The sequence below is a fragment of the Telopea speciosissima genome, chromosome 9 (genome assembly GCF_018873765.1).
Source record: "Telopea speciosissima isolate NSW1024214 ecotype Mountain lineage chromosome 9, Tspe_v1, whole genome shotgun sequence".
Classification (NCBI taxonomy): domain Eukaryota; kingdom Viridiplantae; phylum Streptophyta; class Magnoliopsida; order Proteales; family Proteaceae; genus Telopea; species Telopea speciosissima.
Window position 1 is genome coordinate 19,117,208 of NC_057924.1, and position 13,972 is coordinate 19,131,179.

Below are 13,972 nucleotides of genomic sequence, written 5' to 3' on the forward strand. Positions count from 1 at the left end.
GGTTTTAAGAATTGGGAAACGGATCAGACCAATCCCGATTTCCACTGATCTGACACGATCGAGATTGATCCTGATTTTCACACCCAAAAACCCTAGAAATCCCCCTGCTTTTTGGATCTAAGGACCGATCTTAGATCTGACATAGCAAAGACTGATCTCAATGATGCACACCCAAAAACCCTAGAAATTCCCGGTTTTGGATTTGGGGACCGATTCTAAGGTTCTTGAGCACCAATTTGGGCCAATTCCAATCCGATCTGGATCGGAATCACTAATGATCGATTTCATCCCCGATTCCATGTTTTAAAACCATGATCCCGACCCTACCTGTCCCGATTAAGCTCTAACCATTAACAATCACAGGAGAAATAGAGCACACACAAAAAACCAGTTTGGAGCAAGTTGTGGAGTAGGGCTAGGTTTTCAAGCCATTGATAAGCTCAGATGGTGCATCTGCTTGACCAGCATCTGACTTGATTTAGACGGGCGGTTGGTTGTAGGTTTTGGTTAAGCTCATATAAAAACCTTACACATTATGAATTTCACATGTCTAGCTTCATCAAGTCTAAACAATAACAACAACAAACGGAGCTTTTATCCCAACTTAATGGGGTTGGTTACATGGATCCAAAAAACACAAAGTAGAAGTTGTAGTGTTAACAAGAAAAAAAATAAGGCGGAGGGGGGGGGGGAATGAAGAGAAGGGACTGAGATGAGAAACAAAAAATAGAAAATGACACATGAAGGAAGAAAATAAATAGAAACAAAAAATGAAGGATAAAAATAAGAAGAAAAAGGGACAGCCCAATGAATCAGAAGAATCTTAACTAAATGGAGTTTGCTACATGGATCCTTGCCCTCCAATAGACTCTATCTGAAGTCATACTTAGTACAAGACCTAGATCATGCATGTCCTTCTTCACAATTCCTATGGTCATTTTAGGTCTGCCCCTAACTCTTTTAACTCTTTCAATCAGAATCATATTACTCCTCCTTACTGGACCGTCCCTAGACCTCCGTTGGATATGACCATACCACCTCAAAGAACTCTCTCGAAGTTTGTCATTGATCTGGAAAACTCTAAGGCAACTTTAACAACGTTCATTCTGTATTTTATCCTTCCTAGTTTCCCATATATCCATCTTACCATCCTCATCTCTGCCACACATAACTTCTCAATATAACATTTCTTAACTGCCCAACATTCTGCACCATATATCATAGCCGATCATACAACAATCCTATAGAGTTTTCTTTTAAGCTTTAAAGGAATATATCTATCACACAATACTTCGGACGCAGCTTTCCACTTCATCAATCCCATCTTCTCTATAAAACATCATCTTCTATGTCACCTTCTTTATTAATGATTGACCCCAAATATCTAAAACAATTCATCAAATCTAAAGAGCCCCATATAATTGATAACCGAGCACAAATCTGTGTTTATGCTCTCAGATAATTGGTTAACCCATTTGCTGATTTAAACCTGAAACTTAATTCGCAATCTCTCTCTATTTGCAATGCATAAGCCAAATAAAATAGTTAAAACGTCCACCATAACCATTTTGAGCATCCACCAGAATAGTAGAAAACAACCAACATCAAGACTCTGTTTTCATAGCTAAGCAGCTATGCCAGCAAATCCACATTGGAATTCACCATATAAGTTTTGCTTCCAGAGACAGAAGACCATAGCATCCAGCATTAAGAATAAGTAGTATATTGCTTTATGATACCAACATAATAACATGGTCAATCATGTGGCATAAACATTTTCCACATTTACCAATTATGTTGATTTTGTTCCTTCATAATTGAACAACTTGTCAATCAGATACTATTAATATCATGTTTCTTGTGGGGGGGGGGGGGGGATGAGGAACTTCTTCTAGATAGGCTTTTCATTACATTTCCCACGTCATTTGCGAGTTTCAGCTTTCTTCTGCTCTTTGGCTGCAAGTTTGATTTGCCAAATCAGTTTAAACGTATAGCATATGGGAAAATGGAAAGCATACCAGTGCTGTGGGAACATAGGACACATACCATGCTTCTCTTCCTCACGTTTCTTTGCAGCCTCTGCCCTTTGTTGGCGTATCATGGACAAACGCTCTGCAAGAGCAACTATCAATCAGCATATGACATAAGACCAAGTAGAAAGTTACAGGATCCAAGAGTAAAGATGATGAATCAGTACATAATTTAAAATTCCATCAGAAGCCAGTAAATGGACCAAGAAGGCTTTATTGCCAAGTCGGAATAAATGATGCAAACAAGAATGTTGATTTGGAAAAAGGGAACCAATTAATTCTATGTGATTTTATAATGAAACTATCTTTGACAAAGGGAAAATGGGAACAAGGAAGCACAGCTCTTCATGTAGATACAGATTTACTGGTAACTCTGTGATGTCCTATGATACTTAAAGAGTTCTTTAATTTTGAATGGTATTTGCTCCAACCAAGTCACACAATATTTTCACCTACCAAACCTATATTGTACAATAGACGCTAATTTGTCATACAAGAAAGTGGAAGAACTGGTAGTTTCTTGCAAGTTAAAACTTCAGAATGTGGTTTCTTACAAAACCACTCAACTTCTGAGAAACTTCAAAATCAATATCAAAAGACCTTGAGGACCCTTTGAATTAAAGTGCAACCCAGAACTAAAAAAATAGAGTTATTTAAATATATTCTCCAATGGCGTCTGCTTAAATGGTTTCTTCCAATTTTGAAGGACTGACGATTCCATTGTTCCACTTCTCCCAAAAGTGGAAGTGATCAGAGATCATCAAAGACAACCGCCCTTGTGTCTGAGTTGGAAAAACTGGTAGCTTCCATCCTTGGGATGATCAAAGGTTCAAAGTAGTGGTATTAAAGAAAGAAAAGATCACCACAAGAATATATAGGCATGCCTTACCAAAGTCAAGTTATTGTTGCTTCAAAACCTTAATGAGGATTAGGCATTTAGGCCATCTAGTGTTAAGTCTTATGTGCTCAGCTGGTATCACATAATTAAAGGTTCTATACCACCGTAGGCATATCCATATGAAAATTGAGGCCAATATATTAGTAAATTATTATGCATTAGTCTCATATAACATCAACCATTTGGCAGAGATAACATCTAAAGAAAAGGAGACATCCGTATTACAAAATCATTTGAGCCATATTTAGACACGCCTACGCTTTGCAAACCCTACTCAAGTAAGCCTTATCCCAGCTATACATGGATCCTGTTTCCTAATTCAATCTATTCAGAACCATACTCGTTGTAAACCCTAACCATGCATGTCTACATGCCTACACTTTGCAAATTCATTTGCAAAGTCATGCCACTATCAGTATGTTAAGCAGTAGAATGCCTGCAATCCTCTGCATTTAAATCACAAAGCAGATTAATTGAAACAATTGAAGAGAGGAGAAAGGAAACAACCATTATTTCCTGTGGTTTACCTAAATCTTTTTTTGCTTGTTCTGTTTTTCCTTGTTCCTGCAGCCTCATATATCGTTCATGAGCTGTTTGTTTCTCTATCTCCTCCCTGCAGAAAAACAAAACAAAACCATGGTAATAAAATTGTACCATATTCCAATTAAACTAACAAATTGAATGACGAAAAATGCCAGTTATCAATCACTATATTAAGTATATGCAAAGCTCTTTCATAAATTAAATAGTTCCCATAATATGAAAAATCAAGAGAAATTACAAACCTTTCACGCCTAGATAGTTCAGTTGGTTTTTCAGTCTGCAAAAGGAAAATTGTTTATTACACAACCAAGTCTTCCATCAGAAAAGAGTGTAAAGAAGACTTCCAAACTTACATCAACATCCCTAGCTTTCAAATTCTTTGGTTTCACCAGATTAGGATTCTGAATCTCAATAATACCCTGGGTTCCTTTTTGCTTCTGCCAACACACAGAACCAATAGAAATGAGCAAGAATCTTAATTCAAGCTGACGACTTATGCCAAAATATCAGGTGAATCATAGAAAACATTTCAGAACCCAAGCCCTAAATAGAAAAGCATTGCAGAAGATGGGTGAATCAGCAAAATAGATCCTGACCTCAGGTTCTGCATCTGATTCCTCTTCAGATTCTTCAGTTTCTTCCTCCTCTTCTTCCTCATCTTTGGCTTCTGCCTAATAAAATTAAAGAGAAAACTATACTCGTACTCAAACAAAGCCAAAAGGGGGGGGGGGGGGGAGGGAATTGAAACAAATGAAAAAGCTGCACATTTTGATGTTTGACAATCCTTAAGTTCATGAGAACAACTAAGAGTGAAATTTTAAATTTGGGGAAAGTACTCGTACACGATAGATTCTCCCATCAACTCCATCAAATAGGGAGGCCAAGGGTGTTTATGTCATTTTGTATGAGCATTTATGCCAATCTAATTGCATTTAATGCCGGTCGTGCACATCCACGGCCATGCATGAAAACTATTGCCTTCAAATATTTAGGGAAAACAAACCAAGATTACTACCGCATAAAATGCAAACAAAATCATCAAAAGAATATTTCCCAACTATCAATCAAGCTTCTTTAACATGGAATCAAAACCGCAAAGCAATGTAATCAAACCCCAATCATGAAAGCAAAATATTCCACTGTCACTCTTGATTCTAGCCATGGAAAAAACTGAAATATTTCAGAAATTTCAGTTCAGATTTCAATAAGTTTTAAATTAAATCCTGTCATTTCATGTGACTTTGGTCAATCTTAACCAAAGCCACGGAAATCACTTCAAATTTGGTCCCTATTTAACGAAAATATATGAGTAATTTCAGCCTAGATATGTTGCATTGGTTTCCCAGCCTCAATACATTTACTCAGTATAAGACATGAAAGGCCATTAGCTTGCCAAAGCACAAGACCTCAAAGTGTGTGATGGGAAGTAGTCCACCATACAAAAATGGTCTCCAAAGGCCAGGAGGCATGAGTTTGAGGGAGAGCACAAGACAACATTAATGAGCATCAAGGTGCATACTTAAGATTTCAGCTTACTTAACCACAAAGCATATATCACAGTATGACTGAATTCCAAAATTTATATTAAAAAAAGGCAGAAATGATACCATAGCTACATGCACACCGCAACTAGCCTCCCACCAACTGTATATTCCAATGCAATTTTAATAAAATCACCTTCCCCAGCCCCCAACTCATCTGGCTACTTTAATGATATGTGGAGCCGAGGATAGAAAAATATAAACGATTAAAAGGAAAATAATTACAAAATTATTTGAAAATAAAGGAATAGCTATTCTAGTTAACAAGTCAAATAGTGCCTGATTGAAACACCTCCAACGCCCCCAACCCCCGTGGGAAGAAGAAGGAAACAAGAAAAGCACACACACACACACACCAAAGAACTAAATCAATCAGCTAGTCATTATTCATGCACGTACTGGATTAGCTACTAGTCAGTCAGTCATAACAAGATGGTTGACCATTAACAAGTTGCTGAGTTGCATCAGTTACTTTTTAACTTGGGAAGTTACTACTTCATTATATTGTTTTTATTCATCAAAGTTTTTGACACTTCATGGTTAAAGTTTTAACATATGCTCTTCACATGGACACATCACATGTAATGAAAAAAGAGCCATTCTTTGGACAGAAATTCCATATGTGGTTCTGTTGGTGGAGGCACACAAAATGAAGTGGAAGATCTGGAACGAGGGAAATTCAACATAACTGAAATTCATGTAGGGTTAATAAAAAGGGGCTCCATTAGGATTTCTTTGTCTCACAATATAAGTATGATCCCTTCTGGAATTTCTGCATTACAAAATAATCCAAAGCCATTGAGCTTAAGAACTGCAATTCTCCAACCAAAAACAAAGTACGGCTCTATAACATCCAGTTTGGTTTAGGCAACAGTTCTTTTTTTTTTTTTTTTTGGGGGGGTGGTGGTGGTTGGGTGAATGAAAAATATATTAAAAGGAATAAAGCAAAGTACAACACCGAAGCCAAAATGACAAGCCTAATGGAGGACCCCAAACAAAAGACCAAAACAGTTAACCAAAGGATGATACATCAAAAAACAGGGCAGGGGGAAAACAACTAAACAACGGATGATAGATCAAAAGCAAGGGGAAAGAAACAACAATAAAAAGGATGATACATCAAGAAGCCGGGGTGGGGAGAGAGATGAGAGGAAGCAAGGAAGGTCCCAACATGTCGCCAGATGCCTATTTCTTAAAGTATCTGCGCTCGCAAAATGAATGGAGAGAAATCTATGTCTGATCTCAAAAGTAATGGCTTCCAACATCTGCTCTATTTTGTGTGACAAAGAGGTCCATCTTCTTTTATTCCTTTCCCACCAAACATGATGAATTACACTAAAGGCAAACTTTCTAATATTGTCATAGATTAACTTACCACAGAATTTTTTAAGATCCACCTTCATTCTTTTTGAAAGGGAAGGATTGTTCTTTGATGATGCCACCACTTACTAAGGACCCCTTTCCAAATAGGTCTACAAAAAAAGACAAGAAAAGAAGAGGTGGTCCACATTTTCTAGAAAGTTCTAGAATAGACAACAATTACAGAAAGATAGATTTTTCTTAATTAGGAACTCCTGGGTAGGGAAAAATAAGGCCAGAGCTCACCAAATAGTAAAACTGTGTCTAGGAATATTTGAACTGAACCAAATAATCATATGTCGAGGAATTTTCGGAGATTTTTTATGTAATCAAATTCCAGGCAGAGGTAAATTTCTTTGAAGAGTTTGGAAGCTATAGAACTGAATCATCACTACCCCTAGGCATCATCAATGAAGAAGAGAGAGTAGACCAAACCTCAAACAGATTATTGGAAGTACTAGGACCTGGACATCAAATACCATCTCGGATAATGAACAAGACCTTGGCCTCAATCAGATTACTGGAAGTACTAAGCAATAATTTGGCTTATTGATAGAGGGGTAAAGTTCAATAACATTGGTCAACTATCAACATCAAAACTAAAAAGATTAGCTTTTGAATAGATTTTAATACTCAAGGATTGGAGAGTACTGTCTAAGATGATAAACGATCCATCATGCTATTCAAGTACATAAACTTAACCATTACCAAAAGTAAGGCTTCAATTTCCCAACTGGAGATCTAGCCTTCAATTCAGGTTCATGTAGCAAGTATTAAATTATTCCCAACCACGGAAAAAGCAGTTTAAAAATATATTTTCCAGAAGTTAATATCATATAGATTTCAATGGTTGTTGGAAAATATTAAGCGAGAGAGAGAGAGAGAGAGACCAAACGATAACAGCAGTGACCATCACCAACAGATATAGTTGATTGTAGAACAGTTCACTGAGCAGCATTTAAGTACGGAAATTGAGGGACAAGTACTGAAGCAGTTATCAACATCAAACAAGAATTCAATTACACATAAATCTACTTTGTTGAAAGTAAAACCACTCAAAAAAATACAAGCACAGAAGATCTGCTGTGCTATATATCAGGAGGAACATGAGAAATACCTGTTTAAAAGTGCGAGGACGAGTTGAAGTACCAGCGACTGCAAAAATGTAGTGAAGAAAGTGATTAGAGCAAGATAGAAATATCATAACAATGACCTATTGAACTTTAACTTTAACAGTAGAGCATAAACTCCAAACTACCATATGTGGAATTAGACATTGAGCATGAACTCAAGCACCATGAGTAATTTAGTGCTAAATCTGCAAATACTAAAAGTCTTGAAGCAGGAGTCGAACATTCAACAATGGCATAATTTATCCGGTTGGCCGCAAATAAGTGCAAATACAAGCCCTCCACCACCCCCCCCCCACAAAAAAAAAAAAAAAAAAAAAAAACCTCTGCAGATCTCTAGGAACTAAGGTCTATTTACCTTTATTCTCCATGAATGCAAAGGAAGTACCCTTATCAATAGATCATATACCATTTATGCTTACTTTGAAACCTAAAGCAAAAACTGTAGAATGATGCAATTATCCAGTATGTATACTGATTCATATCATTAACTTGAAGACATATCAACTTGATCCCACAAAATTTCTGAAACAATTACGAAGCAAAAATCAAACCTAACAAATATTAATATATCCAAGCAAGCAACATAGCGTAATTTCAGAAATAAATAAGTACCAAACACTCAACATTATTCCGTGCACAAAAAAAAACCAAAATTGAACCTTTCTGAGGAAGTCAAAGAAAGAAAACCATTACAAAATAACAAAAATTGAAACTTTCTGAGGAATTACAGCAACTTATGAATTCGTGATTCGAAAAGTTACCTAGTTTCAGCTGTTCCAGGGACAATCCAAACAATTTATTTAACGGATTTCAAAAGAAAATACTCAACGCATGACTCGTTTCTAATTTGTCTAAATTTTAGATGAAACAAAACTGATTTTGCAATAAAACCCGTCAAACTTGTTCCAAATGCATTCCTGACAATACAGGAATCCACTCATAGATCTGAGAATTAAGCAAAACACAGAAACACTATCATCAAAATAAAAAAAAACACAGAAACACTAATTTCTTCTACAATGAAAGAAGGAAACTAAGAGAAGAAGAGAGGCAAAGAAAAAGAATGACATATATGCATGGTTGAGGTTGTTGTGCTTACGCATCTCTTCGGGAGTAGAGAAGTGCCTTCGACCCGTTGGCTTGCCCTTGAACTTTCCCCTCCCCATCGTCAACCGTTGGAGGGTTCAAACTTCCTCTCTCTCCCCCTTTTTGTATCTCTCTGTGTTCCTGCTCTCCTGCTCTTTTTTTTTTTGACAAGTATCTCCTGCTCTTCTCCACGAAGATGAATCGGAATCCGAAACCCTACTCCTGCTAGGTTTAGTCCTACGGTCCTACGACTCCTACCTCAGCACCACGCGGGAATGCTAAACTCCTGCAACTGCTGTGCGTTGTAGCGTTTCATTTTTTCATAAGGAATCTAAATTACCAAATTGGGAAATCTTGTACCCGGGTTGAATTTGAACCGGCTATAACACCATCTGTGTTTGCGTTCGACTAATTATCCAACGCAAGTAATAGATAGAAAAGAATTGAAAAAAATTCAAAATTTATTTTGAATTGAAGGAGACGGATAGACACAATCAATCATTATGTCATGACGAAAAATCATGATGATACAATGATTAATTCATGTGTATATCTCTCTCTTCAAATTCAAAAAAAATGTGAATTTTTTCTTTTTTTTTCTATACATTTATAGCCAACCAAACATAGCCAAGGAATACGAACATAAAAGAATAATGATTTTCGAGTGGCACTATAGACCTAGGCTATGTTTGGTAATGTTTCTGTGATGTTCTTTCTATTTTGTAGAAAGAAATGTTTTTTTTTTTTTTTTTTTTTTTTCCATATTTCTGTACTTGAAGACTGTTCTTCTGTTGCCAATGAGCGCTTGGTAAACTTATTCAAGATTTGTTCTCGCAACAGAAAAAGAACAATTTGGCATTTGGAGAAGATGAAGAGAAGCAATATGTTTCTCCTTAGTAACTGTCGATGTTCGGTTGTTAGGGGAATGGAGAAGATTTGTTTCTCCTTAGTCACTGTTTGTGCTCAGTTGTTAGGGAAAATGGAGAAATGAAGAGAAAGAGATCAATGTTTCTCCTTGGTCGCTGCTGATGCCCGGTTGTTAGGGAAATGGAGAAGATGTGTTTCTCCTTACTCGATGTTGGTGCTCAGTTGTTAGGGAAAATGGAGAAAATGAAGAGAAAGAGAGAAAGAGATCAATGTTTCTCCTTGGTCGCTGCTGATGCTCGGTTGTTAGGGAAATGGAGAAGATGTGTTTCTCCTTACTCGATGTTGGTGCTCAGTTGTTAGGGAAAATGGAGAAGATGAAGAGAAAGAGACCAACGTTTCTCTTTGGTCGATGCTGATGCTCGATTGTTAGGGAAAATGGAGAAGATGTGTTTCTCCTTAGTCGCTATTCGTGCTCAATTGTTAGGGAAAATGGAGAACATGAGGAGAAAGAGATCAACGTTTCTCCTTGGTCGTTGCTGGTGCTCGGTGGTTAGGCAAGATGGAGAAGATGAAAGTTGTTGGAACTCGGTGGTTAGGCAAAATGGAGAAAATGCAGAAAGAGTTCTAGTTGTCAACTTTTGTGAGTGTAATTTTATATATCGGGCATAGTTTGATTTTGATGCTGATTTTGTTCTACCAAATCTATGTTGGAACATTGCAGAACACCTAGTTGTTGTTCTAGCCGGTCTGTGCTGCGGGAACAGAACAACAACTGGAATAGCCAAACGGATTTTGTGTGTCTTATTGTTCCCAGAGCACAAAAGAACAAAAGAATTGCTCGCAGGGAAAGTTACCAAACGTAGCCTTTGTCTACATTGAGCGGCAAATATCTGGAGAGCACAAAAATTCAAGAAGACAAGAAGATGAAACGCTAAATCCACTAACTCACTAGAGTTGCTGTTGAATTGTCATATTTAAAATTACATGAGTGTCCTAATAAAATAAAATTTTCATTAATTACTTCTTTCATTACTTATAGCATACCATGTTTTTTTTTCCCACAAATCTACTCCTGGGTGAACTTTATTCATCTACAAGGGGCAAACAGATTTCTACTAAGGCTCCGTTTGCTTCGGCGTAAAAAATTTTCCACGGTAAATTTTACATGTTGAAATGTTTTCTAATGTACTTTGTTTCCATAAAAAACAAACATTGCAACACTTTCAAACATTTAGACTTTTACATCTAATATTTTTTGAAGTGAAAATTTTCAAGTAAAATTTTTCAGATAAAATTTTACGCCAAAACAAACGGAGCCTAAGGGGGAAAAAATTTTATAATAGAAATAAAATCATCCGAAAAGCAAGATACCCAAAAACCCAACCTTGGGTAACATAAGGCTCACCTTGCACTTCCATGAGTATGAGAATTCCTCTCTCTACAAATATACCAAAAATCACAGAGAATGAAGGAGTCCAACAGATATTTGATATCACTAACAACAAGAAACACCACCATTGGCGGTTGAAAAAATTCATCAACAATTTAATGAATAATAGCTTGGAAATCATAAAGAGTTCTAACCTTACTAACTACACTATCTATATATAGCCATCTTCAATCCCGTTTTGACTGCAAGGGCCTTGTCGACAATAATTGACAAAGGGAACAAATGATTTGTGGCAACCCAACCTCGTTTATCACGATCATCCAAAGAAAAACTTCATAAACCCACAGCCTTGATTTTAGAAGCAAAGGCAGCATCAGTGAAAATTGAGCACCACCCCATGAGAGGATCGACAATACTATATGAAGGGGGAGAGGTTGGTTGTGTAGTTCTAATATACCATAAATTGATAAGGGTATTTTAGTAATGGGAAAAAGGACCATGCCTAGTCGCATGGTCCCTACGGCCAGATACAGGGAGGGTGAAAGGATCACCTCGACCCCATGAGTACAACCCTGTTGGATGCTTGTGCATGTGCTCCCATTGGCCCTCACGCTAGCACATGAGCCTGCGGCCTAGCAGCCTTCTTTTCCCTTTAGTAGTATAAAATAGGGAAACGATTCACTGAAAGGAAGCATGGCCCTTGCGGTAGTATGGGGGACGATGGGAGCGTGCGTGGAAGCATCAACATGGGTGGGATTTCCACCTTTCATAGGGGTGGGGTGGTCATTGCACATCCCTCTATGTCTGGGCACAACAACCATGCTACTTTTCAGGTTTCTTTTCCCTACAATATATTATTTATAAAATTAATATTTACTCTTATTTTTATCATCATAACTAAATGGATCGAATAATATTCATTCTAAAATTGAAATATCCATATCCACATCCAATTGGCTTTCGAATGAATTCGGATGGTTTCCACAAATTGATTTTTGAAATACGAATTCCCATAAACGGATACAAACATAAATTGAATATAGGTTTGTGACTATATATTTACATCTTAAAATCAAAGGTCGTGGAAAAATGAAAAAAAGATTGCCACGATGCTAGTATGCAGATTCATGTGCATGCCTTCTCAGATCCCACCTGTGGACCACACACTCTCTCTCTCCTTAGTGAACTCCCTACTAGTCAGTTTCCTTTTGTTTACCAAAAAAAAAAAAAAAAAGAACTCCCTACTAGATGATTCGATTTACCACCTCCTCATTGGCGGGAAACTGCATCATGGTGTCATAGCAATCCTCCTCCCAAAAAAGTTATAACTTTATTTTTTGGAAGGGGGTAAATACGCTAGCAACACATAATGGAATCTAGCACATTGGCACTTTATTTACCGTTGGATAAAATAATTTAAATCACAACAATTCGTTGTAATTGTAGCTACACCTCCGACAATCCATCGTCGTTTGTTTGCTACATCTCCCACATTAGCTGCTTTGCAATCCCCCGCCACTATCGCACTTGCACCCCCCTTCACGCTTGCTTTTGCTAGGTATAGGCATCAACATCGACACCAGTCTGGCTTCCCCTCTCCACTCCCCCTACCCTGCCCCAACACAGATCTCCATTTGTATTTTCCCTTGCCCTGCCCTGCCCTCCCCTCTACTCCCTTCCACTCCCCTCCCCTGTAACTCCATCACATAACAACAACAATTCAGCCATATCACAACTAAATGGGGCCAGGTACATGGATCGTTGTAAAGACAAAATATTAAAAATAATCATAAAAAGAAAAGAGTACTACAACATCGATAACAACTCAATAATATCCATTAGCAACTCCATGACGCAAGCCACCTAAATCTCATCTTCCCCACTACCCACTACCTGCTGGCTATTGCAAGTCTGTAACTCATCCACCATTGATCAATCCTACCCCTACCCCACACCCTACACCACCCTTCCAACTCCCTTAACCTGACTAAATAAGAATAGGAAGATCCAATGATCAATACATCTTCATGAGAGAGAGAGAGAGTAGCAAAAGTGGAGATAATGAGATATCAACCATTGACAGATTTAATAGTTGAGATGTAAAAAAGGAGATCCAATGATCAATAAGATGCTAGCATGTAATATTGCATTACACACATTGCTATTGTGTACATCATCTTCCCTTTTTTTTAGGGGGGGAGGGGAAGGCGTTCATGCACCGCACCTTCCACCCCTCATTGACGATTTGTCAAATAGGGGGCAGTTTGGTACAATAGATGGGGTTTTTGTACCAATTAGTTGCCTTGTACACGAAACCTTTTGCCTTTTCTACTATAATATATTTTTATTTTAATGAGGGTAAAATCTTATCATTGCACATATGCATTAGAAAAACATGCAAGACGATTACAACTTTGAGAATGACATAATGGTAAGTTACTATTCCAATTTTTATTTTTTTTTGGTAAAAACTATTTCAATTATTTCAAAAACTCTTTTTTACCCCTAAAGAATAATTTTTAGGTATAAGACAAGGGGCAATCAAAAGAAGATCACAATTTGTTCAACATTTTGGTTACAACAAGATATACCTCTTTTTTTTTAACATGGCGTGCGTATTCGCTACTATAACTTGAGGAAGTGTGGATCATCAAAAGAATTTTGGATAAAAATGATTAAAACAATTATCAGACTATCCAAAAATGGGATTTGATTTACCAAAGTATCCACCTAATCTTTTATCTAAATTACCTAAAATAAATATATATTCCTGAAATAATGCTCAAAAGAATGCCCACTCTACAGCAACCCTTGTGCCATCACCTTTAAAATGTCCGAGGATATGGAGACAACCATAAGAAGTCTGAAGGAGGAGGAGAGAAACGTCATGTGGGGATCGAGGGCAAAAATATAAAAAATATATGAATGTGAGGGGCTTACTATATACTATTTAGAGCATTTCAGGAAGACACATCTTTATTTTTAGGAGAAATTGCCTAGATCTACTAGATAAAAATAAGATTTACAAAACTAGTAGATGTAAATTATGTTTTACAATCACCATTATAATGTAAAAAAGATTTACCAAATACCCATGTGAGTAAAAAAAATTAATCAAACAACCA

The 13,972-nt window shown here is 37.1% G+C and overlaps 1 protein-coding gene across 1 annotated transcript; it reads right to left on the reverse strand.

Annotated features, from left to right (window-relative positions):
* Positions 1-1,855: 1,855 nt before the first annotated feature.
* On the reverse strand, positions 1,856-8,745 carry LOC122641156 (28 kDa heat- and acid-stable phosphoprotein-like). Its single transcript, XM_043834492.1, has 8 exons — positions 8,604-8,745; positions 7,489-7,526; positions 4,068-4,142; positions 3,825-3,908; positions 3,714-3,748; positions 3,456-3,541; positions 2,047-2,112; positions 1,856-1,956 (listed from the first exon to the last, which is right to left on the reverse strand). Exons 1-8 carry the CDS (start codon positions 8,668-8,670, stop codon positions 1,922-1,924), a joined length of 486 nt encoding a protein of 161 aa, XP_043690427.1. The 5' UTR covers positions 8,671-8,745; the 3' UTR covers positions 1,856-1,921.
* Between the last annotated feature and the right edge of the window lie 5,227 nt (positions 8,746-13,972).